Raw genomic sequence first — 25,692 nt, 5'->3', positions numbered from 1 at the left:
CAACAACACACACACACACACACACACACACACACGCGCACACACACACACAACCACACACAAACACACACACACACACACACACACACACACACACACACAATCACATTGAAGAGCGCGGAAATTAAATTAAAAACTTAATTTATGTAGCCCATTCGAGCAAAATTTCCAACACAAGGTGCTTGACAACACAATGACAGCATAAAAATAAAATGCATCAAGTTAACCTTCCCTCGGGTTCATTGAGTTCTGGTTTAGGCGTACAATGGTTCTTAACCGTCGTCTGTGTGTGTGTGTGTGTGTGTGTGTGTGTGTGTGTGTGTGTGTGTGTGTGTGTGTGTGTGTGTCACTATCTTCCGAAAAAGACTCAAGACTCACCTGTTCAGAGTCCACCTCGACTCTGCATAGCCACCCTCCCCCTTCTGGCTTGTACACTGTATTGTATTGTGTTGTATTGTATTATATTGTATTATAGTACTTAACTGTGTAGCAACTGCAGTAGCTGCTATCATTGCTGTAACACAGGGAATTGGTTAGCCTAGCGATTGTTGTACTTGGTTCTATGAACATCCTTTCTGTACCGACAGCGATATATTGTTGCACTTCTTCTGACAAATGTACTTATTGTAAGTCGCTTTGGATAAAAGCGTCTGCTAAATGTAAATGTAAATGTGTGTGTGTGTGTGTGTGTGTGTGTGTGTGTGTGTGTGTGTGTGTGTGTGTCTGTGCGCGTGTGTGCGCGTGTGTGCGCGCGTATGCGCGCGTGTGTATTAGCCTATGTGGACTTGCATGGACGTGGGCGTGTGAGTAGCTTGGTGCGATCCAGCCAATCAGAGAGCAGGCTGCCTCAGTCAGAGTAGCGCCGCCTCCAGAGCAAGAGCACCGCTCAGACGCGAGAAGTTAACAGACAGTCGACGTTTAAAGTCGAATTGCAAGTGAAGGAATGGAGCCCAAGAAAGCGGTTTTGATGGACCTCTGGGGGGTGGTGGTCCGACCCGGACTGAGGGCCATGTTCCAACAGTTTGAAGAGCTGCACCGACTGCCAGGGTAACATGAATGGTCGCACACTCACGAATGGACAATTCCATATTCGAGAGGAGAGAGAGAGAGAGAGAGAGAGAGAGAGAGAGAGAGAGAGAGAGAGAGAGAGAGAGAGAGAGAGAGAGAGAGAGAGAGAGAGAGAGAGAGAGAATAATATTTGATATGTATCATATTTTGTATATAACGTTTATACTTATTATATTATACTATATCCCTGACCTTTTTAACTTTCATTATAATTTTTGTAACACTTTTTATTTTATTGTTCACTTGCGTTGGAAATGCAAATGTATATTTCTCAGAGAGAGAGATTGGTCTGCAGTGTTCTAAAGTGTATAATGTGTGTGCGCTTGTCAGCGGTTTCGTGTGGAATGCCGCGCGTAAAACGGACGGCGTCCTGAAACGCGCGGAAAGAGGGGAGATCTCTCTCTCTCAGGTAAGGACACTGTTCCCATATACATGCTTGAACACGCTAATGCGAACTCGCACAAAAACATAAACACACACGCACACACACACACACACACACACACACACACGCACGCACGCACGCACGCACGCACGCACGCACACATACAAACACAAACATGGACACACTTACCAAATTTGGTTAAATGGCAACGTGACTCAGATTCTAACAAATGTTAACATTGACACTACAAACACTGCCCTACAAAGGCAAAGTGCAGTAACTACGTATTTTGTCAAAATTGAGTTCAGACTGAAAATGGGTTTTATAACACCTTCTTTGTCTTGAGACAAAAACTATTTTTCTTCCTATAAAGGTATTAATTGAGAGTATCACCACTATTGTACCTGAAACAGGTTTGGCTGGCCAGTATGAATACTTTGAAGGCATTTTTCTCAGTTTCAATGTTGGCGTAGTTACTGCACTTTGCCTTTGTAGGGCAAACACATAAACATTGTCACACTTAAAAATGGCAACGTGACCCAGATTCTATCAAATGTTCACGCATGCACACACACGTACACATTTGGGGAGAGTCTGTGTCGTTAAACAGAATCAGTGTCCAGTGGTGGTGAATCACTAAACTAACATGAGGGCCGCGTTTAGCAGGTTTAGACTATTGAAACACCTTTCACACAAATGAGGAAGTAGTTTATCGACCTCTTTAGAGTGTGTGTGTGTGTGTGTGTGTGTGTGTGTGTGTGTGTGTGTGTGTGTGTGTGTGTGTGTGTGTGCGCGTGTATGTGTGCGTGTGTGTGTAAATGAGTTGGAATCTGAGTAATGTTGCCATTGTTAACTAAATTTGGTATATGTGTGTCCCTAATTGTCTGTGTGTGTGTGTGTGTGTGTGTGTGTGTGTGTGTGTGTGTGTGTGTGTGTGTGTGTGTGTGTGTGTGTTTAGATGATCGTAGAGTTGGATTCTGAGCTGGTGACAGACGCCGAGACCCAAGGCGTGACGCTGCCCTGTGATGGGTCAGTCAGAGAGCTGCTGATTGGCCTTGGGGAGGTGGAGGCGGACCAGACCGTCCTACAGACAGTGCTCAGTCTGCATCGCCACGGTAACACACACACACACACACACACACACACACACACACACACACACACACACACACACACACACACACACACACACACACACACACACACACACACGCACACACACACACACACACACACAGACAATTAGGGACACACACACACGCACACACGCACACACACACACCCACACACACACACACACACACACACACACACACACACACACACACACACACACACACACACACACACACACACACACATTTGTTACATACACACATGCAAACCCGTGTGTCCATACAAATAATAAACACACACGCACACGCAAACATACAGACACACATAAATTGACACACGCTCAAAGAGAAACAAACACACACACATCAACAAGCACATCAGTAGCCGCGTTTACATGGCAGATCTATGCCGCATAGATTTCTATGCGGCATAGATCTGTTCCTAAAATGTGTTCCGAATGCACTGTATACATGGCAGTAACAAAAGTGTCCGTTATGTCTCTCGCGCACACCTGACACGTCTCTGGACCGGCGGCGACATAATGGATGTCTTATCACTATCGGGGATTTTAAATTTGATTTTAATGAAAGCACAGCAGGAGAGAGCTTTTCTCTGCCTGCTCCTGCAATTAAGAAGGAGGAGGACAGCGCCGCAACGTCAATTTCTCGTCAGATCTTTATATTTACCCTAAGCTCCGCCGCAAACAAGAGGAATTTGGATGCGAGTCCGCAGCCAAGACTGGTGGGAGAGAGTGGTCTTACGGGAATTTAGTGACCAGGAATCCTCGAAGGTCCAATTGCGCACTACTGCAGTGCCATCTCTCTAAGTTAAGAAGTATTTTAACGTTCAGCCTGCAAAAGTACTAGTACTAGTACTTTTGCAGGCTGTACTTTTACTACTTTTACTAGTACTACTCATTTACAGTTATCTCGGACGCGCGCGGACACGTCATTAATAAACACCCATGTCCCGTCGCTTAGCAACCGGACACGCTTACCGGACTACTTTTACGGAGTGATAACAAAGACGTGAATCAGGCAATAAATCCACTTTCCTTGACAGCGGTGAAGTTCGGTGTGCTTAAAAGTACCGACGGAGCTCAGTGGACCAATTGCGAACTACTACGGCTGCTCTAAATTAAACCCCAATCTATGCGGAATAAGTGTATACATGGCGATTTAAAACGGACTACACCACCTATTCTATAGCCGCGTTTACATGGCAGATCTATGCCGCATAGATTTCTATGCGGCATAGATCTGTTCCTAAAATGTGTTCCGAATGTACTGTATACATGGCAGTAACAAAAGTGTCCGTTATGTCTCTCGCGCACACCTGACACGTCTCTGGACCGGCGGCGACATAATGGATGTCTTATCACTATCGGGGATTTTAAATTTGATTTTGATGAAAGCACAGCAGGAGAGAGCTTTTCTCTGCCTGCTCCTTCAATTAAGAAGGAGGAGGACAGCGCAGCAACGTCAATTTCTCGTCAGATCTTTATATTTACCCTATGCTCCGCCGCAAACAAGAGGAATTTGGATGCGAGTCCGCAGCCAAGACTGGTGGGAGAGAATGGTCTTACGGGAATTTAGTGACCAGGAATCCTCGAAGGTCCAATTGCGCACTACTGCAGCTGCCATCTCTCTAAGTTAAGAAGTATTTTAACGTTCAGCCTGCAAAAGTACTAGTAGTAGCCTACTCATTTACAGTTATCTCGGACGTGCGCGGACACTTCATTAATAAACACCCATGTCCCGTCGCTTAGCAACCGGACACGCTTACCGGACTACTTTTACGAAGTGATAACAAAGACGTGAATCAGGCAATAAATCCACTTTCCTTGACAGCGGTGAAGTTCGGTGTGCTTAAAAGTACCGACGGAGCTTAGTGGAATTGCGAACTACTGCGGCTGCTCTAAGTTAAACCCCAATCTATGCGGAATAAGTGTATACATGGCGATTTAAAACGGACTACACCACCTATTCTATTCGGCATAGAATCTATGCCGAACAGATAATTGTATTCCGAATGAGGCGTATACATGACCATTTTCTATGCCGCATAGAAATCTATGCGGCATAGATGTGTCCATGTAAACGCGGCTTATGCGGCATAGAATCTATGCCGCACAGATAATTGTATTCCGAATGAGGCGTATACATGACCATTTTCTATGCCGCATAGAAATCTATGCGGCATAGATGTGTCCATGTAAACGCGGCTAGTGGGGTATTCCACAAAGCCGGTTTTATAACCGGGTAAGTTAACCCAGGGTTTGCGTTAACCCTAGGTTTTCCGTTCCAAAATGAACACGGTATGTTAGTTTCTATAGAAACATATATTCTCTGAATCAAACCTGGTCGGAGCGGGTTTTGAGTATTTAAACCGGCGTTCACCGCAGATTTCATGTGTTCACAATGGCATGCCCTTTTGATGAGAGGCCTGCTGATATCGGAGCGCAAATTAGACGTGCAATCCACCGGGAGTGATTAATAAGACCACGGCCCGACATCTTGGCATATCGGATGACTTTTTGGAGAGATATAGATTCTCACACAAATCTTTCATACATTTAAATAGCCTTCTCCAGCCTTACATAGCCAACACTACCATCGAGGACCTGGCCTAAGTTCACTCCAGACTATTTGCATAGCCCTCCGTTTTTTGCAAAAGTGGAGTTTTATCTATAATGTTGGAGATGCTGAGCACATCTCAGTCCTTTCAGATGACCCATCCAAGATTTTTATCGGCCTCCTATCATACAAAGAGCAATATTGGCTGAGTACTATGCCGAGAGGCACTTACAACACAAAGTATAATATAGTCCTAACGGACTTACATCCACTGAAGAATGTTCGATCATAGCCGGCGGCTTCATTACAAGCACTAATCCATCTTGATCTGTGAAGTTGATGAATTGTCACTTTTGATATGAGATGAGATGAGATGAGGTTTTCTACCCAATTACAAAAAACAACAACATTTGGAACATATGCCGTGGCACGCACACGGTTTGCATGTGTTACTTCGAAGGCAAACAAAATCTAAAATACAAGAAAACACAAAAACCTATATTCAACCAGTGGGGTACCCTCACATGGCCCCTGACGCTCTGAGGAGGTACCTCCAGGTACCCCCTCCATGCCAGGGCGCCCTGAATTTATGTTTATTAACAGCTCCTCCACCGGGGTCAAGGCAATTTGAGGGCCAGATCCAGTCTGCCGACTGTCGGCCTTTTCACGATTGGCTTTGGTTCTCCGGGTTGCAGAGGCTTTAGCGTTCCCTTTTCTTGTGATAATGTCCTTCTCCTCGTCATAGCTCTCCAGGAGAACCTGGAATTCCATTCCATTGAAATAAGCGGCCCGTTTCGCCATTTCGATCAGGGTTTCCATGATCCATACATCACGTCTTTTTAGGTTTGGCGGTGACGCGCACAACCCAGTGTTAACCAACCCCGAGTTGATTGAACTAATGCATAACCGCTGCTGTGGAACCGAAAACTCTGGGTTAGTCGGCACAGGGTCAATCAACCTAGAGTTCAGCGTTAACTCAGTGTTTGTTAAACATCCGTTTGTGGAACACCCCACGGATCAAACATACTCACACGCGAAAAACATAAACGTAATACGTTTGCACACACACACACACACACACACACACACACACACACAAACACACACACACACACACACACACACACACACACACACACACACACACACACACACACACACACACACACAGGTTTCCACAGACGCACAACACACTCCACGCCATTCAGAGCACCACATACCACTTCTGGTAACCATGGTAACCATGATGAGTGTCATGTGCTGTTGCTGTTGTGTGTCCAGAGAAAGCTCTGTTTCACATAACGCACTCACAGTACAGACTCACACACACACACACACAGACACACAAACACACACACCGACTTAAACCAACCATCTTCAGTCCAACCCTCTCTGTCTCTGTCTCTGTCTCTGTCTCTCTCTCTCTCTTCCCTTCTCTCCCACCCAACCTCCTCTATCATCTCTCTTCCCTCCTTCAGGGATACGGACAGCCGTGCTGGCCAATCACTGGGTGGATGACTCGGCCAGTGGCCCCGGCTGGGCCCGCCTCCTCTCTGTTCTCCACGCCCACTTTGACCGGGTCCTGCTGTCCTGCCGGGAGAGCTGCAGGGTCCCGGAGCCCGCCCTGTTCACAGCCGCCCTGAAGGGACTGGGGGTCACACCACAACAGGTGAGGGAGGGGGGGAGAGAGAGGGGGAGAGAGAGAGAGGGGGAGAGAGAGAGAGAGAGAGAGAGAGAGAGAGAGAGAGAGAGAGAGAGAGAGAGAGAGGATGGGTAGTTTAAGTCGGTGTGTGTGTCTGTGTGTGTGTGTGTGTGTCTGTGCGTGTGAGTGTGTTATGTGAAACAGAGCTTTCTCTGGACACACAACAGCATTGTATGGCTGTTGTGTGTGTGTGTGTGTGAGAGAGAGATTTAAATATCTAGTCAACAGATATTTGAATATCTCGTCAACAGATATTCAAATATATACAGTGATAAAGAATATGGGTGAACAGACAGACAGACTGACAGACAGATAGATTAACACAGAGACACACATACACAGTAATACAGACAGGCACACTCAGGGAGATACCTCCTGCATGGCACACACAAACAAATCAACACACACACATCAACACACACACAGTAACACAAGGCACGGCAAGGCAAGTTTATTTATGTAGCCCATTTCATACACTGCTGCAATTTGTGCTTCCCAGAAATATGAAAATATAGAAGGGTCAGTACATAATTCTAAAACAGGAAATAATAGGAAATAAGAGCATGAGAACATTGAATTAGGCATACAACCAGTGGTAAAAGCATAGAAAAAGAAAGAAAGAAAGAAAAAATATATATTACAGACTTATAAATCATTAGTCCACCCTAGGGATTCTTCTTTGCGCAAAGACTGAGAGTGTGCCAAAACGCAGTGCACTGGAAGAACCTTGGTGGTGCACTCAAAACGATCTAAAACTTGAATGTGGACCGATGGACACTTTCCACCCTCAACGGCCGCCATCTTGTCTAAGTAGCAGAAGGGGCGGGAATTTCAAATCGGAAAATGGAGGACATTGTAACATTTGAGACCGACGTCCTCTACAAATGTCAGTAATATTACACATATTTGTTTTTTTTCAGTACAACTACAATGTTTTAGGCTGGATCCGACCAGTGTTTTTATATTGTTTATTCTGTAATCAGTCGGTATCAAGAACGATGACGTGAATATTGCTAGATTGCTAATACAGGCGACTAACGGAAATGATCAGGCAGAAGAAAAAAAAAAAACACAGCAGAAGAACCGTCAAACTGCAAACTCATTTCCGGTAGGTGGGTGAAGGCTGTTTTGACAGTGCAATGTAGTAATGAGAGCACTGCGGCAATAAATAAGTGCACTCAATGTAAGTGAACTAACGTAAGTGAAATTACGTAACTTCAGACACAGCAACAGACTTCCTGCCTACTTCTGGTTTAAACAGTTAAACATGATTATGATGACTTATACTTGATCTCTCTCTCCCTCTCCCTCTTTCTCCCCCCCCCCACTCTTCGTCTCTTTCTCTCTCTCTCTCCTGCCTCCCCTCTCTCTCTCCTCCCCCATCTCTCTCTCTCTCTCTCTCTCTCTCTCTCTCTCTCTCTCTCTCCCCCCCCCAGACCCTCTACCTGTGTGAGGAGGGGGAGTCAGTGGTCTCTGCGGAGGCGGAGGGTCTGACGGTGGTCCGCGTGGACCAGCTGACCGCCGCTCTGAACAAGCTGGCCTCCCTCACCAGCCTCCCGGTACGACCACTGGTTTCACCGGCTGCAACTCACACTGGTTTAATGGCTGGTTTAAACACTGGTCTACACACTGGTTGACCTGCTGGTTTATCGACTGGTTTGCAATCCGGTTTACTCTCTGGTTAAATTTATGTTTTTACTTGCTGGTTAACCTGCTGGTTCACACACTTGTTTACACACTGGTTTACTGACTGGTTTACCAACTAGTTAACCGGCTGGTTTACACAATGGTTAGCTGTTTGCTTAACTCCTGAAGCTCAAATAAGTCAGACAATTTGCTGCAAATTCTCAAGTGTTTGTGTTGGTGTGTGCCCGTGCGCATGTGTGTATGTGTGCACACTTGCACGTATGCGTGCCTGTGTGTGCCGTGTGTGTGTGTGTGTGTGTGCCCCAGGCGTCCACCGGGGACGACCCTCCGATGTCCTGCCGTCCCGACACCGTATCCCACGGCTATGTCAGCATCAAGGTACCGTATCCCACCGGATGCTGTGTTGCCATGACTGCCACCAGCACCATGTGGCCCTGTGGTACCAGCCGGCGTGTGAGATGCATCATGGGTAACGGTGTGTGTGGGGGGGGGTGTGCTTGGGTGTGCCCAGCCAGGGGTGAGGACTCACTATGTCACCATGGGCAACGGACCGCCTGTACTGCTCTGTCACGGGTTCCCCGAGAGCTGGTACTCCTGGAGGTATCAGGTAGGCACGCACACGCACGTGAACACGCACTTGAACACACACACACACGCAATCGCGTACGTACACACAAACACAGACAAAGTCATGCGCGCATGCACTCACACACTCATTGTTACCAATTCTACTCTACTCTATTTCCCCATCTACTCCATTCTAACAATAGATGTCTTACTGTACTCTACTGTACTCTACTATAATAATGGATATGCTACTTTACTCTACTCTTCTCTACTGTACTCTATTGTACTCTACCAATAGTTTTCCTACTATACTTCTTCCTACTACTATACTGTACTGCACTCCACTGTACTCTGCTGTATTTTACTGTACTCTACTGGATTCTACTGTACCGGTACTCTACTGTACTGTAATGTACTCTACTCTACTGGACTCTACCGTACTGTACTTTAGACTCTACTGTACTGTACTCTACTGTACTTCACGCCACTGGACTCTACTGTACTCGACTCTACTGTACTCTACTGCACCTGTACTGTACTCTACTGCACTGTTGTGTACTCTACTGTGCTCTTCACTACTTTACTCCATTCCACTGTATTCTGCTGTACTGTACTTTACTGTACTCTGCTGTACTCTACTCTACTGTACTCTATTGCACTCTGCTTGACTCTAACAATAGAAGTCGTACCTGTACTGTACTCTACTGTACTCTACTCTAAAATACCCTACTCTTCTCTACTGTACTGTACTCTATTGTACTATACTATACTCTTATCTACTGTACTCCAACATACTATACCTTACCCTACTGTACTCTACTTCACTCTACTCTACTGTACCCTATTGTAATCTACTGCACTCTACTGTGCTTTACCTGTTGTGATTAATTCTTGACCTTAATTTACCACTGTGTTGGCTGAGCTTTAAAGGGAAACTTCAGCCATTTCCATTAAGCTTTGTATCGTTACAAACCCACTCATATTTTTGAATGGTCGTGCATCATTCCCTTATTTTCTGGAGAGACTGGAGAGATCTGTATCGATCTCCAACACTTCCTGTTTAAGATGACGCAATATGACGATTTTTGCGTAGAAGTAAATAGGAAGTGTAAGAGGGGAGGATTCTCGTAAGACTACAACCACTAGTCCCACCCCTCTATAGGGGGTGGGACCCACTGACGTTACAGACCTATCAGAGCAGTGCCAGTGGGTGGGACTTTAACAGCAGAAACTAACATCCACAGCGTCTGACGCTAAACTAACAGAGGCTGTTGATAAAACTGAAGTACAATGGCGGAGGGTACTGGATCTGACATAGAAGATGGCACCATGCAAAAGTTCACCATTTCGAAAGAAATACAAACGAGGACTACCGTATTTTCCTCACTATAATGCGCACCGGATTATAAGGCGCACCTTCAATGAATGGCCTATTTTAGAATTGTTTTCATATAGTGTGCACCGGATTATAAGGCTCATAGAATAGAAGATACTGCAGTTAAACGTTTGACTGGGGTTGCGTTATGCATCGACTAGATGGAGCTGTGCTAAAGGGAATGTCAAAAAAAACAGTCAGATAAAGTCAAACTTTATTAAGCGTTCTGACAACTCCGTTCATTCCCATGGTAACGATGTTCAAACGTCAATGTGAATATTAACAATATCTCCCAGCCTTGTTCAGTTGTAAACACGTAAAAGAAACAGTCTGATACCGCTAATTCAAACGTTAGTGCATAACTCAACATTGTTCAGTTACGTATAACACCGTCGCAAAGCTCACTTTTTCAGTTCATTCCCCGTCCACGAAACCCTCGAATTCTTCTTCTTCAGTGTCCGAATTGAACAGTTGGGCGAGTACGGCATCCAACATGCCCGGCTCCCTCTCGTCATTATCCGAGTCAGTGTCGCTGCTGTTGCCTGGCAGTTCAGTGATTATTCCTGCCTTCGTGAAAGCTTGGACCACAGTTGAGACTGATATCAGTCCAGGCATCCACGATCCACTGGCAGATATTGGCGTAAGTCGCCCGGCGCTGTCTCCCCGTCTTGGTGAATGTGTGTTCGCCTTCTAAGGCCCCGTCCTCACGAAGCCGATTTTTTGGTGAAACCGCATAAGTCTTGTCCGTTCGGCCGACCGTCCAGACGGAGCCGGCGAATCCGGTGCCCGAAACCGCACATTTCTGAAACCACCCTCGGAGGTGGTTTCAAATCTATCCGGACCTATGCGGTTTTGTGTTAGGATTCATGTGCATGGACGTCTGAAACGCTTGATGGCATTAGCCCCCCACCAGCCGGGGGACATCAGAGTTGCGTTGAATTTTTTATTTATTATTTTATTTGTATTCTTTTTGTAGCTTTAAATAAAGCCCCTTGTTAATGTAATTGCTAACTGTACATTAAAAAGTATTTCTGCTCAATTTAAAAGGTTGAATCTCCTCGTGACTTTCGGTATCAGCTTGGTAGATGGAACAGTGAGGTGTCCGATAGGCGGAGATCTAGATCAGCGGGAGTGGCCAGCAAAGCTGTGCATCGTGGTGCATGGTGGGAGTTGTTGTCTTCAATCCACATGCGCCAAAAAGTCACTTTCTGCCTTTTCTCGGTCGAGACGGCACCAAATTTGAATTTTATTTTATTATTCGACTACATATAGGACCCAATTTCAATACATATTCATGCCTCCACCGGTTAAATGCTCATTTAAGTCTGACGCTTATACCAGACATACTAAATCCAAATAAATCCAGGTCCAGTGTTGAAAATTCCAATCTGTTTAATTAGACTAAATGAAAATACAAAACTCAAAAGTTCTTGCAGGTAATTCAGAATAAGGTTTGCAAAGATAATCAAGGGTTCAGTTCTATTCTCGGGCACAAGATCAAAGACTGTTGCTGTGTCTGAAATCGCGCACTAACGTAAGTGCACTTACATTGAGTGCACTTCAACATCCCTATAGTACACTTACTTATAGGCGCAGTGTTCTCATTTCTACGGTACACTGTCAAAACAGCCTTCGCGCACCTACCGGAAATGAGCTTTCAGTTGGACGGTTCTTCTTCTGTGGTATTTTTTTTCTGCTTTATCATTTCCGTTAGTCAAGTCAAGTCAAGTCAAGTTTATTTATATAGCACATTTTAAAACAACAGTAGTTGACCAAAGTGCTGTACACAAATACAATATAAAAAAAACTGAACAAAAAACAAGAAGGCTTAAAATTGCATATTAGCAACAACAATGAATAAGATGAAATAAAATCGTAATCTTTATTAAACGCCAATGTAAAAAAGTGGGTCTTTAGTTGTGTTTTGAACTGATCGATAGACTGGGCAGTTCTCAGACTCAGGGAGAGACTTTTCCAAAGATTAGGAGCGGCCACAGCGAAGGCCCTGTCGCCTTTTGTTTTTTGTCTGCACCTAGGTGAATCCAGCAGCACCTGCTGAGCTGACCGAATTTCTCTAGATGGAGCATGGATGCAGACCAGCTCTGACATATATTTAGGTGCCAGCCCATGTAGAGATTTAAAAGTAAACCACAGAAAGCCAGTGAAGATAGGCCAGGACAGGGGTAATGTTGTCATATCGCCTTTTCCCAGTGAGGAGACGTGCAGCAGCATTTTGGACCAGTTGCAGGCGACGGAGCAGACATTGGTCCACACCAAAGTATAGAGAATTACAGTAGTCTAGACGGGACATTATGAACAGGTGAATGACTCTTTCAAAGTCCTTTGGTGGGAGATACGGCTTTACTTTCGCTAGGAGTCGCAGCTGGAAGAAGCTTTTCTTCACGACTGGGCTTATTTGCTTGTTAAATTTAAAACCATTGTCGAAAATAACTGAGGTTCTGACAGAAGGGCGGCTGCAGGAGGCAAGGGGACCAAGAACACTGTCGATGCCATCCAGTAGTTCGGATTTGCCAAAAACAATTATTTAGGTTTTATTATTGTTTAGTGTAGGAAGTTAAGTTCCAACCAGGTTTTCACATCTTTTAGACAGTTTGACAATGCATTTGTGGAGTCCTTGTTTGATTTTAACGGCAGGTAGATTTGTAGGTCATCTGCGAAGCAGTGGAACGAAATGTTGTGTTTTTTAAAAATGGAACCTAGGGGAAGCAGATATAACGCAAAAAGAATTGGAGATAAAATAGAGCCTTGGGGGACCCCACAGACTAGTGGGGCTGCAGCTGAGGAGTACTGGCCTAGATGAACAGAGAAGGTTCTCTTTGACAGATATGACTTGAACCATTTTAGGACATTTCCAGTAATACCAACACAGAGTTCCAGGCGGGATAAAATAATCTGGTGGTCGACTGTGTCAAAGGCAGCAGTCAAGTCTAAAAGCACGAGCGCAGCAGAGCTCCCCGAGTCAACAGTTAAAAGAAGATCAAACACAAAAATACAAAATTAAATAAACCTTTCTCCGTCCTCATTCTGGCTCCTACATTCCGGCCCCTAACTCCTCTTGCCCACTGCATCCGTCCGTTGACGGATCGCATTGACTTTGAATGGGGCGGAGCTGCAATGCATTTTGGATCCATCCGTTCCGTTGGATCCATCAGCTCCGTCAAGAATGTTGAAAAATGGTCCGCTTTTCAGGCAGCTACAGATCTGTCATCCTATCAGTTTGCGTATGCTCGGGCTTGGCTGACGTATGCCTCTGCAAAGACTACTCCCCCATCCGTCAGCCACGGCTTCCGCCATCCGTTGGCGGACGGGGCAGTGGGTAGGCGGTGTAAGTGTTTAAGGCTTAAAATAAAACAATTATCCATTATTCTATTAAAGGAGCCAACAAATATAATACAATGATATAATGAAGGTAGGAATTAAGGCAAGGCAACTTTATTTATGTAGCATGTTTCATACACAAGGCAGACTCAAAGTGCTTCACAGATAAACATTGTCGTACAATAAAATAAAATAATAGATAAGTAAAAGAAAACAAATGCAAAGAAATGGGTAAATTAGAAAGTTAAAAAGGCATTTTAGTATTAAAATAGAAAATAAAGGCAAAGATAAAAAAGCTTTTTAGAAAGTGCAATGTATTTAAGATTTAGCAGAAACCTAAAGCAAACATAAAAGTCTTCAACCTTGTTTTAAAGGTGCTCAGAGTTGGGGCAAGTCTTAAATCCTCAGGGAGTTTATTCCAACTATTTGTTGCACAGTAACTAAATCCTGCTTTCCCATGTTTCGTGTTTACTCTGGGGATAATTAACAGATTGGTCTCAGAGGATCTTAGTGGTCTAGAAGGCTTATGTAGTAGAAGCATATCAGTTAATTACTTTGGGCCTGAACCATGTAGAGATTTATAGGTTAGCGACATGATTTTAACATCAATTCTCTGACCTACAGGAAGCCAATGTAACGATTTCAGAATTGGTGTAATATGTTCACATTTTTTGGTCTTTGTTAGAACTCTAGCAGCAGCATTCTGAACAAGCTGAAGCTTCCTCAGAGTTTGTTTTGGGAGACCTGTAAGGAGACCATTGCAGTAATCAAGCTTTCTAGTGATAAAGGCATGTACCAGTTTTTGTAAGTCTTCGGTGGACATGAGCCCTCTAAGTCTTGCTACATTTTTAAGGTGATAATATACAGATTTTGTAACTGACTTGATGTGACTGTTGAAATGTAAATCTGAATCCATGATAACCCCTAGATTTCTGGCTTTGATTGAGGTTTTCAGGGACAGAGAGTGAAGTTGTTGGGTTACTTTAAGCCTTTCCGTTTTAGAACCAAATACAATTATCTCTGTTTTGTCCTCATTTAGTTGAAGGAAATTTCGGCACATCCATTCTTTCACTTGCTCAATGCACTGGCACAGCAGATCTATGGGCCGATAGTCATTTGGTTATAGCGATACATAGATTTGCGTGTCATCAGCATAGCAATGATGGTCAATATTGTTATTTTGCATGATTTGCCCTAGTGGGAGTAAAAAAGTAAGTAACAGTTTGCACTGACCAAAGTGCTGTACATAGTGCATTCAGCAGGCAAAGATGATGGCAAAATAACAATAGAATAAAATACAACTAAAATACATGAAACCGGACATGCACACACAACAAAGGCAATAGTGCAGAGGTCAGATAGTTAATGGGGAGGGAAGGCAAGGTTGTACAGATGGGTTTTGAGCCTTGATTTAAAGGCATAAATGGAGGGGGCATCACGTATGTCGGGTGGCAGTTGGTTCCACAAGCGCGGAGCAGCTACAGCGAAGGCCCGGTCACCTCTTTGTTTTAGTCTGGAGCGGGGGATGTGTAGAAGACCCTTATTAGAGGATTTAAGGGACCTGGTGGCTGAATGGGGGTGTAAAAGGTCTGATATGTATGATGGGGCCTGACCATGTATGGCTTTGAACACCATAAGAACAGTCTTGAAAATGATCCTTTGTTGTACTGGCAGCCAGTGAAGGGAAGCAAGAACGAGAGTGATATGCTCCCACTTTTTTGACCCAGTCAACAGTCTTGCTGCTGCATTTTGGACTATTTGGAGGCGTGATATGAGGGACTGAGGGAGACCAAGGTAGAGGGAGTTACAGTAATCCAGCCATGATGTTATGAAAGCATGGATGACTAAAGCATGTAGATTTTGAATAAAGAGGTTCCTAAGATCGAACCTTGTGGGACTCCACATGTCACGTTGGTTGATTCTGATACAAAGTCGCCAATGGAAACAAAGTAGTTCCTAGTTCCGCTCACTATCTTCCGAAAAAGACTCAAGACTCACCTGTTCAGACTCCACCTCGACACTGCATAGCCACCTTGTATTGTATTTCATTGTATTGTATTGTATTGTATTGTATTGTATTATAGTACTTAACTGTGTAGCAACTGCAGTAGCTGCTATCATGGCTGTAACACAGGGAATTGATTAGCCTAGCAATTGTGGTACTTGCACTTGGTTCTATGAACATCCTTTCTGTACCGACAGCAATATATTGATGCACTTCTTATGACAAATGTACTTATTGTAAGTCGCTTTGGATAAAAGCGTCTGCTAAATGCCCTAATTGTAAAATGTATTTTGTAGGTAGGACCTGAACCAATATAAGACTGTGCCTGAAAGCCCCACCCAGTTTTCTAACCTGTCCAGAAGTATTGTATGGTCTACATTGTCGAATACAGCACTGAGGTCAAGTAGCATTAGTATTGAGATTTGCCAGTCAGTGTTAAGACGGATGTCGTTTACAACTTTAATAAGGGCGGTCTCAGTGCTGTGCAGGGGTTGAAATCCTGATTGGAAGGTGTCATAGCAACCAGTTGATGCTAGGAAGTGATTAAGTTGCGGGAGGACAACTTTCTCAATGATTTTTCTTATGAAGGGTAGATTTGATATTGGTCTGTAGTTGTTAATAATAGAGGCATCTAGGCTCCGCTTTTTAAAAAGGGGTTTAATAACTGCAGTTTTCAAAGCTTTTGGGAAATTGCCTGACTGGAGAGGGTTGTTAACCATCTGCAATATGTCTACTGCTAGGCAGTCGAAGTGGTCAGACAAGGAAGGATCAGTCACAGAGAGAACAGACACATTGAGGCCCTTTGTGATAAGCAGGTCTAGAGTGTGGCCCTTACAATGAGTAGCCTCTTTCACATGTTGAGACAGTTGAAATGTGTCCAAAATGGTAAAAAGTTTTTTTGCACACTTGTCATTCAAATCATCAGTATGAAAATTGAAGTCACCAGTTATAACTAGACAGTCAAATACTGTGGAGATGCTTGACAATAATTCTGTGAAGTCATCAAAAAAATTTGCAGAGAATGTGGGTGGCCTGCAAATAATTAATAGGAGAACTCTGGGGGAGCATTTCAATACAGCAGTAAGGTATTCGAATGATGGAAAATCACCCAATAACCTCTGTTTCCCATGAAATACATTTTTAAATACAGAAGCAACCCCTCCACCTCTTTTTCCAGATCTACATGAATCAAAAAAGTTATAGTTGGGAGGAGCTGTCTCTATCAGAACGGTTGTTTTATTTTGTTCCAGCCATGTTTCAGTTAAAAACATAAAATCCGGTTTAGAAGTGGTAATAAAATCATTAACTAAAAATGATTTGTTATTGAGAGACCTAACATTAAGTAGAGCCATCCTGATGGTGTTGTTGATAGGCTTTAAGGTTGTTTTTGGTTTGGAGGCAATAGATATGAGATTTGTCAGGTTAGCAGTGTGTCTAAGTTTCCCTTTGGTTACAGCATGAATGCAAAAGTTGCCCTGTTTTGACGTCGGCAACCTTGGGTTCAACAGATTATGTGAAACTTCCTTTATACTGTGTGTACGGCTGAACCCTTTTTTGTCTCAGTAATACTCAGGGCTACTATCAGTACAGGGGGGGGGGCTGGGGCGCCAGCCTCTTGGGAGTTATCAGCCTGTGGCCATGAAGTGGCGATGCTATCAATGACACAGATGCAAGTTAAATGCCAACAGATTCCAATTTCTCTCGGGGCTCAGGGGTGCATGGGTGGCAGGCGCGTTCGTGGACTCTTGAAGGGGCAGGAACCGGTTCTGGCAGGGTTAACTTCAGTGATGGGCTAATCCGGCTGATACATGCAACTTTAGATTTGAGAAGCTTAGCACTTGGCGTTGAGTGAACGTGTTGATACAGTTTGGTATGTTGTTTTGGCTTAGCGCCGACTCTGTGCCAGTGAGACGCAGCTGGAACTGTCTCTCTCTTGTCCAGCTTCGGGAAGTATACAATGTACCTTTGATCATCTTGTTGTGTATTTGTCTGAGTTAGTTCCGCAAACTCACCCATCGGAACTGTTTCCTGGAGGAGTCCTTTGCATTTTTCTAATGCTGCTAGTCTCGTTTCAAATAAAGCCACTGTCTGTCGCAGTTTGGTGCAGTCTGTGCATTTCCCAGTCTCCGTGCCTGAGATATCCGAGAACAGAGGCATGTTGGCGTTAGGAAATTCCAAGGCTTTTGCTGCGGTCTGATCTGAGAGTCATAAAAAGTGCCAAAATATATTGTCGAATCGACCGATGGAGGATGGCAGAAACAAACTATACATTGTTAAGTATTATGATCATGAAATAAAATAAAGAATGCCTAGCGGAGCTTCGGGAAACATGACCTCTCTCTGCTGTAAATGCGTTGCATGTTCTTCAATGTTCTTCAATATGGCCAAACATATTGTTCTTCTAGAAGCTGGCACAGCTTAGTAATTGGCCACTCAAGGATGCCGATCTTTGTTTTTAACTTGACTTTTCTGAATAATCCTTTAGATTCAGGCTTTGTTTCCAGGACACTTTTTAGAGGCCATGAAGACCTTGGGGAGGAAGGGTCCAATGTGAGATACTCTTGTGTCCATCACCTCCAGAATAAGTCTGCCAAATACTGTACTTGTTTTCACCGGCACCTGGCGTACAAGTCTGCTCTGGTGAACTCACCAGGAGGAAGAACACATTTGGAATTCAGTAGAAGGATGTGATTAGGGTTAAGTGGTCCGAAATCAGAAAGGTCAGAGGATGTTGTGGCGATCGGGCGGTTTTTAAGGATGGCCTCAATTTCGCAAAACAGGGTGTGGGAGACCATCGGTCAAGGTTTGTTCGTGTAAAAGAGAATTTAGGATCCATCTCACAGACCTGATAATTCTCTCCCACACCTGTCGTGGTTTGTTGTTCTCCTACACCCCTTGTGGATTGAAGGTCCAGTTAATTCCTCTTTCCGGCATGGTATTTAGATCTTACTGTTGTTAAATTTGGACAATGGTGAATGGCTCTGAATTCATTACTTCCAAAAGGGCGGCTCTTGACAGCCGTCCTCCTATTCGAATCAATCCATCCGTAAATCCGCTACTTTTAGGAACAGTAGGTGGTGCCATTCCTAACTTCTCATACTCAATGGGAAAAACTTGTCGTTTAGTCAATGAAAGAATTGCTATCTCAGCTTTGACTTAAAGGCTTGTAACTGAGAGGTTAGATTCTGAGGTTGTGAATGTGTGGTGACATCATTCAGGTATTCATTGGTTTCCAAAGAAATTCAGGACCACAAATCCATCGTCTGTTGTCCAGGAACTTTTGCACACTCCGCCTCTTCCGCCAGGTTGTGCTTGTTTTTCAGTGAACTTCCATTGTTGGACACTGCTGTTTTCTCTAATGAAGGACACACTATTTGCGACAAAAGTTTACAATCTCGCACTGTCATTGGCTATGTACTTCAATACAGAATTTTCCTCTTTCCTTCACCTTTATCGTTGACGGCACGGCTCTATTGTTGCTCACCCACCTGGTGAGTTGGAATCCTCCTTTGTTGCACAGCTCCGTCAGGTCTGATGTCAGCTGCACTACGTCCTGTACTGTGGGCAATGAGGTCAGACAATCATCTGCATAATAATTATACATCTTGAATGTTAATTGTCCTCAGCAGTTCTTCCAGTGCAAAGGTGGCACAACTTGGGGAGGAATGCAGTGGTCTAGCATGTACCAGCATGCAGTGGTCTATTGGGTCCTGTTCAATGTCTCTGTCTCACCACCACAAAAAGCACAGGAACTCTATGTCTGACTTGGACACCCTAACCTTGTGGAACATAGATCTAATGTCGGCCATGAGCACGACGGGTTCTCTCCTGAACCTGGGCAAAACTCCAACTAGTGAATTGGTAAGATCAGGACCTTGCAACAGTTCTGAGTTGAGGGATGTGCCCTGGTACACCACTCCACAGTCAAACACCATCCTGAATGTGTTCTTCTTAGGATGGTGTACTCAATGATGTGATATATACCAGGTTCTTCCCAGAGCTCCCTCCATTTCTAGCTGCGGGACAGGCTCTGCATATCCCTGAGTAATGATATCATTCAGGAAAGCAGTATACTCGTTATGGAAAGACTAATTTCTCTTAAACTTTGTTATCAGGCTTTGTAGACGTTGCATGGCAATGTCGCGATTGTTGGGCATTAGCACATCATCTTTCCTGAAGGGTAAATTAAGAGTCGCGGCATCCCGACCGCAGTAGCACGGACGCGGGCTTCGAAGCCCGGCCACGGGCTCCGTAGCCTGGCTGTGGACCGGGGTCGGGCAGCCCGCGGTCGGGCAGCCCGCGGTCGGGCTGCTGCGGCCTGCGGCTGGGCTTCGATGGGGGATGTTAGCCCTCCCCCTTACCCCTTACCCTTCCTTAAAATGGCTTTCGGGACATGACTCCATGGCACGTGAACGCGCAACAGCGAGTGGTAAGGCTGAGATTTTGTTTGGAGCAAAGAAACGGTATTCACCCTTAGTTTTCAACCGTCAATTTTCAAGCAATTATCAAATACATTGAGGGTCGTATACTCACTTAAACAATCAGGCCATGTGCTCGCCCACATTCATCAAGTCCATCCAGATCTTTCTCAGCAGTTCCAATCCAGTGCTTCTTCTTGGAATTACTTGTTGGAAGGAGTCTTTGACTTATGATGTGATTAATTCTTGTCCTTAATTCAACACTGTGTTGGCTGAGCTTGTCTGACGCTTATACTAGACATACTCAATCCAAAGAAATCCAGGTCCAGTGCGGTTTAACGTTAAAAATTCCGATCGGTTTAATTAGACTAAATGGAAATACAAAAATACTCAAAAGTTCTTTCAGGTGATTCAAATTAAGGATTGCAAAGATAATCAAGGGTTCAGTTCTATTCTCTGGCACAAGGTCAAAGTCTGTGTCTTCCTGCTACAGCCCCTCCCCCCAGGTAGTGTCACCCTTATATTGATGTCAAGGTCCCACGCATGGTCGAGCCATTAGAGGGAGATAACTCATAGAAATACAAAAATAAAAAATGACAGAAACTTGTCTCCTTCTTCATTCTGGCTCCCACAGTACTGTACTCTACTGCACACTACTGTACTGTTCTCTACTGTACTCTACCGTACTCTACTATACTCTACTCTGCCGTACTCTACTGTACTCTACTCTACTCTACTCTACTGTACTCTACTATACTCTACTGCACTCTATCATACTCTACTGCACTCTACTGTACTGTTCTCTGATGTACTCTACCGTACTCTACTATACTCTACTCTACCGTACTCTACTGCACTCTACCATACTCTACCGTACTCTACTATACTCTACTGTACTCTACTATACTCTACTGCACTCTACCATACTTTACCATACTCTAATGTACTCTACCATACTCTACTGTACTCTACTGTACTCTACTGTACTCTACCGTACTCTACTGTACTCTACTATACTCTACCGTAATCTACTGTACTCTACCGTACTCTACTGTACTCTACCGTAATCTACTGTACTCTACCGTACTCTACTGTACTCTAGTATACTCTACTGTCCTCTGCCGTAATCTACTGTACTCTACTGTACTCTGCTCCTCTAGATTCCAGCGCTGGCAGCAGCAGGTTTCAGTGTGTTCGCTCTGGACATGAAAGGATATGGAGAGTCAACCGCACCCGAAGGTAGGGGTGTGTGTGCGTGTGTGTGTGTGTGTGTGTGTGTATGTTTGTTATTGTATGTGTGTGTGTGTGTGCGTGTGTGTCTGTTTGTTAGTGTATGTGTGTGTCTGTTTGTAAGTGTATGTGTGTTTCTGTTTGTTAGTGTGTGTGTCTGTGTGTTTGTGTGTGTGTTTCTTATTGTATGTGTATGTGTGTTTCTTAATGTGTGTGTGTGTGTGTGATTCTTAGCGTTCACATTCTCTCCGTTACCTTACATGTCTTCCGTGAGGGATTTGCTCCCACGGTTTTTGTTAAGTTAAGTTGTGACCAGAACACAATCTGTGTTCTTCATATGTTGTGTTTGTTTTTAGGGGCCAGTTAGCTGACTGACATACTAAATGGTTTACCGGCTGGTTAACTGGTTCCTAAGATAAACATGCCCTTCTGAAGCTCTAACAAGTCAGACAGGTTGCTTACATTTCTCTACTGTGTGTGTGTGTGTGTGTGTGTGTGTGTGTGTGTGTGTGTGTGTGTGTGTGTGTGTGTGTGTTTTTCTGCAGACATTGAGGAATACTCCCAGGAACAACTTTGTAAGGTAGAGGCTCATGCAAGTGCACAGACATGCAGACACATGCAGAGTGAAGGGTAGACAAAGGGACAGACAGACAGACGGACAGACACACATGCAGACAGACAGACATGCAGACAGACACACACACACAGACTGACACCGAGGCAGACACACAGACAAACACACAGACGGACAGTGAGGCAGACACACAGACAGACACAGACAGACAGACAGACAGACAGACAGACAGACAGACAGACAGACAGACAGACAGACAGACAGACAGACAGACGCATACACACACACACACTCAAAATTAACCACATCTACCATGTACTCAAAGCTGTTGGTCATTAGTTCAATGTTTACTGGCAGCATTGGACCACTTTAATAACAGGCCCACTTGTGATGTCAGAAGAGGCCGATTTTCAAAATCGGCTTGTAACGGCTAATCACACTCACACCTCGTGGTATAATGTGCCACTGCCAATGTGAAATTTGAAGTTTAGTTGATAAAGCAGATGTATTGTCTGCCGTCTCATTGGTACAGTAACTAAGAATGGTTGAACTTGCTAACCGGGATTAAATTGTACGGTGAAAGTGTTACAGGGCGCCCCCATGTTGGATTTCAGCAATCAGCTACGTCACTGGCACAGTCTCGCAAAGCCAGACCAAACTACAGCAAGGAGAATTGTCTGGAACCACGCTACCTTGAGCCGTCTATCCGTGGGCCTGTTTTTATTTCTTTAAACCAATCACAATCGTCTAGGGCGGGGCTAAGCCCGGGAAGCAGCAGCGGTGTCCATTCAAAATAGTGCCGGGGGGAAATGCCAGCAACCGGAAGGGGAGGAGTAGCGGTGAAATCGGACGCTAGGCAATAGGCGCTGTCCACTTCCGTTCAGCCAGACTACTGGCATGCAGGGGCGCCGCTAGGGATTTTGGGCCCCATGAAAACTTAGTGTCATTATTTTTTCTGTATTATAATTTCATCATCATTAGGGGCCTCTCTGGGCCCCCCTCCATCATGGGCCCCTAGAATCCGTCTCCTTTACCCCCCCCTTTTCGGCGCCCCTGCTGGCATGGTAACCTACTCCTACTCTGTGGCTCTAGCAGCCAAAGCAGGTAATGAGTCAGGCTCTGAGGCTCGCTGAAATGGCTACAGAAAAGCAAACAACCAGGTCTACAGGAGGATCATCTTATTGCATTTCCCCTGGCTGCATTAATGAATTATATTGGGCCAAGGCAGCTGGGGTAGTCATACATTCCACAGGCTACCTTTGAATAGGAAACCAGCCCTTAATACATGGCGGGCAGCCTTAAAACTGACTAACCCTCTGATAGCCCCTGTCATGTCAATCTCCACAAGCTAGCACTCCGACCATAAAGTGTATAAACTATTACAACAACGATATCACAGATCTATGTTTCTGAGCTGCTACTTAAACCACGGCGGGTCTGTAAACAGAAGTTCCATAAATGTCAATTTCTACTCACCCTGATGTTCGCCGACTAGCCGATTGCTGATGCAGACGGAGTTAAACTCGAAGAAGTAGTTTCATAGTAAGATGTATCTGTGCAATATCCATCTGTGCAATATCCATCAACATCCACTAGTAAGTAAACCTTCAACATCCACCTAAAGTAAACGTGACACTCATGAATCCGCCTCGCATCTATGCTCATCCGCCGATCAATCAGATCACGTATGCAAATGTGTGCAATGTCTCGGGCTCTGAAGACCCCGGAAAGCTCCCCCATCCGACAGCCAAGCCTTCCGATGTCCTTTGACTGACGGTGCAGTGGGCATGAGGCGAGAGAGCATGGCCACTTCTAAAACCAAGGTTGACCGGGACCTCTCGGCAGCAGACCGATTCAATGGCAGAGTCCATGCTCCGGCAGCACCCACACGCACACACGTCCCACCCACACGATCCGAAGGTGGAGCTGGAGCCTGAAATTGATCCCTCTCCACCGGGTGGCAGTCGGACAGTACAGGCATGTCCGTCACAGGCTCAAACGCGTAACCAGCCATATTAAGATCACTATTTTCCGCCATGGAGTGTAGAAGACGTTTCTACACTCTGCTGCAACGACCTAGTCCTACCATACCAGTGACGTCATCAGGGCTCTAATACTAAAAGGCGCATTTTCTTTTGTTGCTTAAAAAAGCTATACATAGATTTTCTTTAATATTTCTTTTAGTTTCATTTTTTTTATAATGGTCATAACAAACATGTTATCGATGTTGATTATTTCAGTTCAGTTCATCTTTTAACATTCGCATCTTTCATGTCATCTCTCCATAGGACCTTATATCCTTCATGGACATACTGGTGAGTCACCAACAGTGGGTTCGTATCCCAAAGTCCAGACTTGTGTGAGCATGTGTTATTTTTATTTTATTTTTGTAATCTAAGATTGTGTATGTGTGCATGACTGATGTTTGAAGCAGCCTCACTTGGCTCAATCAGTCGAATAAGACTTGTGTGTTAGAGTTGTTTTTTTGTGTGTGTGTTGGGCGTGTTCTGGCGCAAAAATTCCCTGTTGCTATTTTGCAGTTTCAGAAAACAATTCTGCCACAAACCAGGAAATACCTGTTTTTAAGTCAGTGGCGCGTTGTTCAGATGTTATTTTAAGGGCGCATGCATGATGCTATGCTTTGCTTCTCTCATCTACCTAGCCACACATTCTTGGTAAATATTCTTTGAAAAAACAGCTGATACAGCAGTAAAAGTTGTACTTTTAAATCAATGCATCTGTAAACACCCTACAGTAAACACATATTTTCTTAACACAGACATCGTGTCCAAGCCCATAACTTGTAGGATTGATGAGTATTTGATCGTGAGAGTCATTGTTTTACCGCGAGTGAGTGTTAAAAAGAATAAATGAATGCGGCACGCGCATGTGTGTATGTGTAAAATAATGAATAATAATGAATGCGGGCGCGGTTGTGTTCATCCATCTGTTTAAACACACGCAACTACACGTAACGCATAATACAGTCGGGGGGACACATGCATATTAGGAACACGTATCGATAACGATAAGTCGATAACGATAATGCGTACAGTACTAGTAAGAAACAATGTTGTTAATGTATTGCGTATATCATTAAATAATACCACAATTACTGCATATAATATGTTATATCATAAAAGTTTTCTTTGCCGAAATTTATTTAAGGACTCAGTATTTCTGTAGTTGTGGAAGAACCTTATTATTAACCTTATTCCATGGGTGAATTAGGCCATATTATTTGGCCATAAACTGAGCCATTTGAAGTTTGAAATTCATGTGCATCTGTCTCGTCATCGGAGACTGCAGACGCGCTGTCAAAATATCAACTCGTCAGACTCAAATGCGCTCATGTCTCATAAAGTGGACTCTCGTTGGTTTATTGCACGTTACACCCAAACCAAACCTACGTGTAATTAGGCTACTTCAGGGCAAGCCTTTTTAGATTTGCGTCGGGCGCAAGACTTATTTATCCGCCGGTAAAATAGCGACATCACCATAGAACAGTCCACAAAGCCACTTGCGTTTGGCACTTCTCACTTGCGTTTCAGACTGTTAAAATAGGGCCCTTGGAGTTAGTGTGTGAGTGTGTCCACCGACATGTATCACGGATAGATGAGCAACGTTTGCTTCAGTCCACTGGGTAGGCTGGTAGACTGATCTATCCAGCGCACAGGTGGTTGGACACGC

General features: G+C 44.4%; 1 protein-coding gene across 1 annotated transcript in view; it reads left to right on the top strand.

Moving 5' to 3' along the window:
* Nucleotides 1-835: 835 nt before the first annotated feature.
* Nucleotides 836-25,692, top strand: part of ephx2 (epoxide hydrolase 2, cytoplasmic) — a 42,092-nt gene continuing 17,235 nt past the window's right edge. The window contains exons 1-10 of the mRNA XM_030360000.1: nt 836-1,047; nt 1,399-1,477; nt 2,412-2,568; nt 6,624-6,814; nt 8,284-8,406; nt 8,801-8,872; nt 9,006-9,101; nt 21,359-21,437; nt 21,974-22,008; nt 24,291-24,317. Of these exons, the coding sequence (XP_030215860.1) occupies nt 944-1,047; nt 1,399-1,477; nt 2,412-2,568; nt 6,624-6,814; nt 8,284-8,406; nt 8,801-8,872; nt 9,006-9,101; nt 21,359-21,437; nt 21,974-22,008; nt 24,291-24,317 (963 nt within the window). The 5' untranslated portion in view covers nt 836-943. The remainder of the gene's footprint in view (nt 1,048-1,398; nt 1,478-2,411; nt 2,569-6,623; nt 6,815-8,283; nt 8,407-8,800; nt 8,873-9,005; nt 9,102-21,358; nt 21,438-21,973; nt 22,009-24,290; nt 24,318-25,692) is intronic.

This window comes from Gadus morhua, chromosome 7, assembly GCF_902167405.1.
Source record: "Gadus morhua chromosome 7, gadMor3.0, whole genome shotgun sequence".
NCBI lineage: Eukaryota > Metazoa > Chordata > Actinopteri > Gadiformes > Gadidae > Gadus > Gadus morhua.
This window is presented reverse-complemented; position numbering and strand designations above follow the sequence as displayed.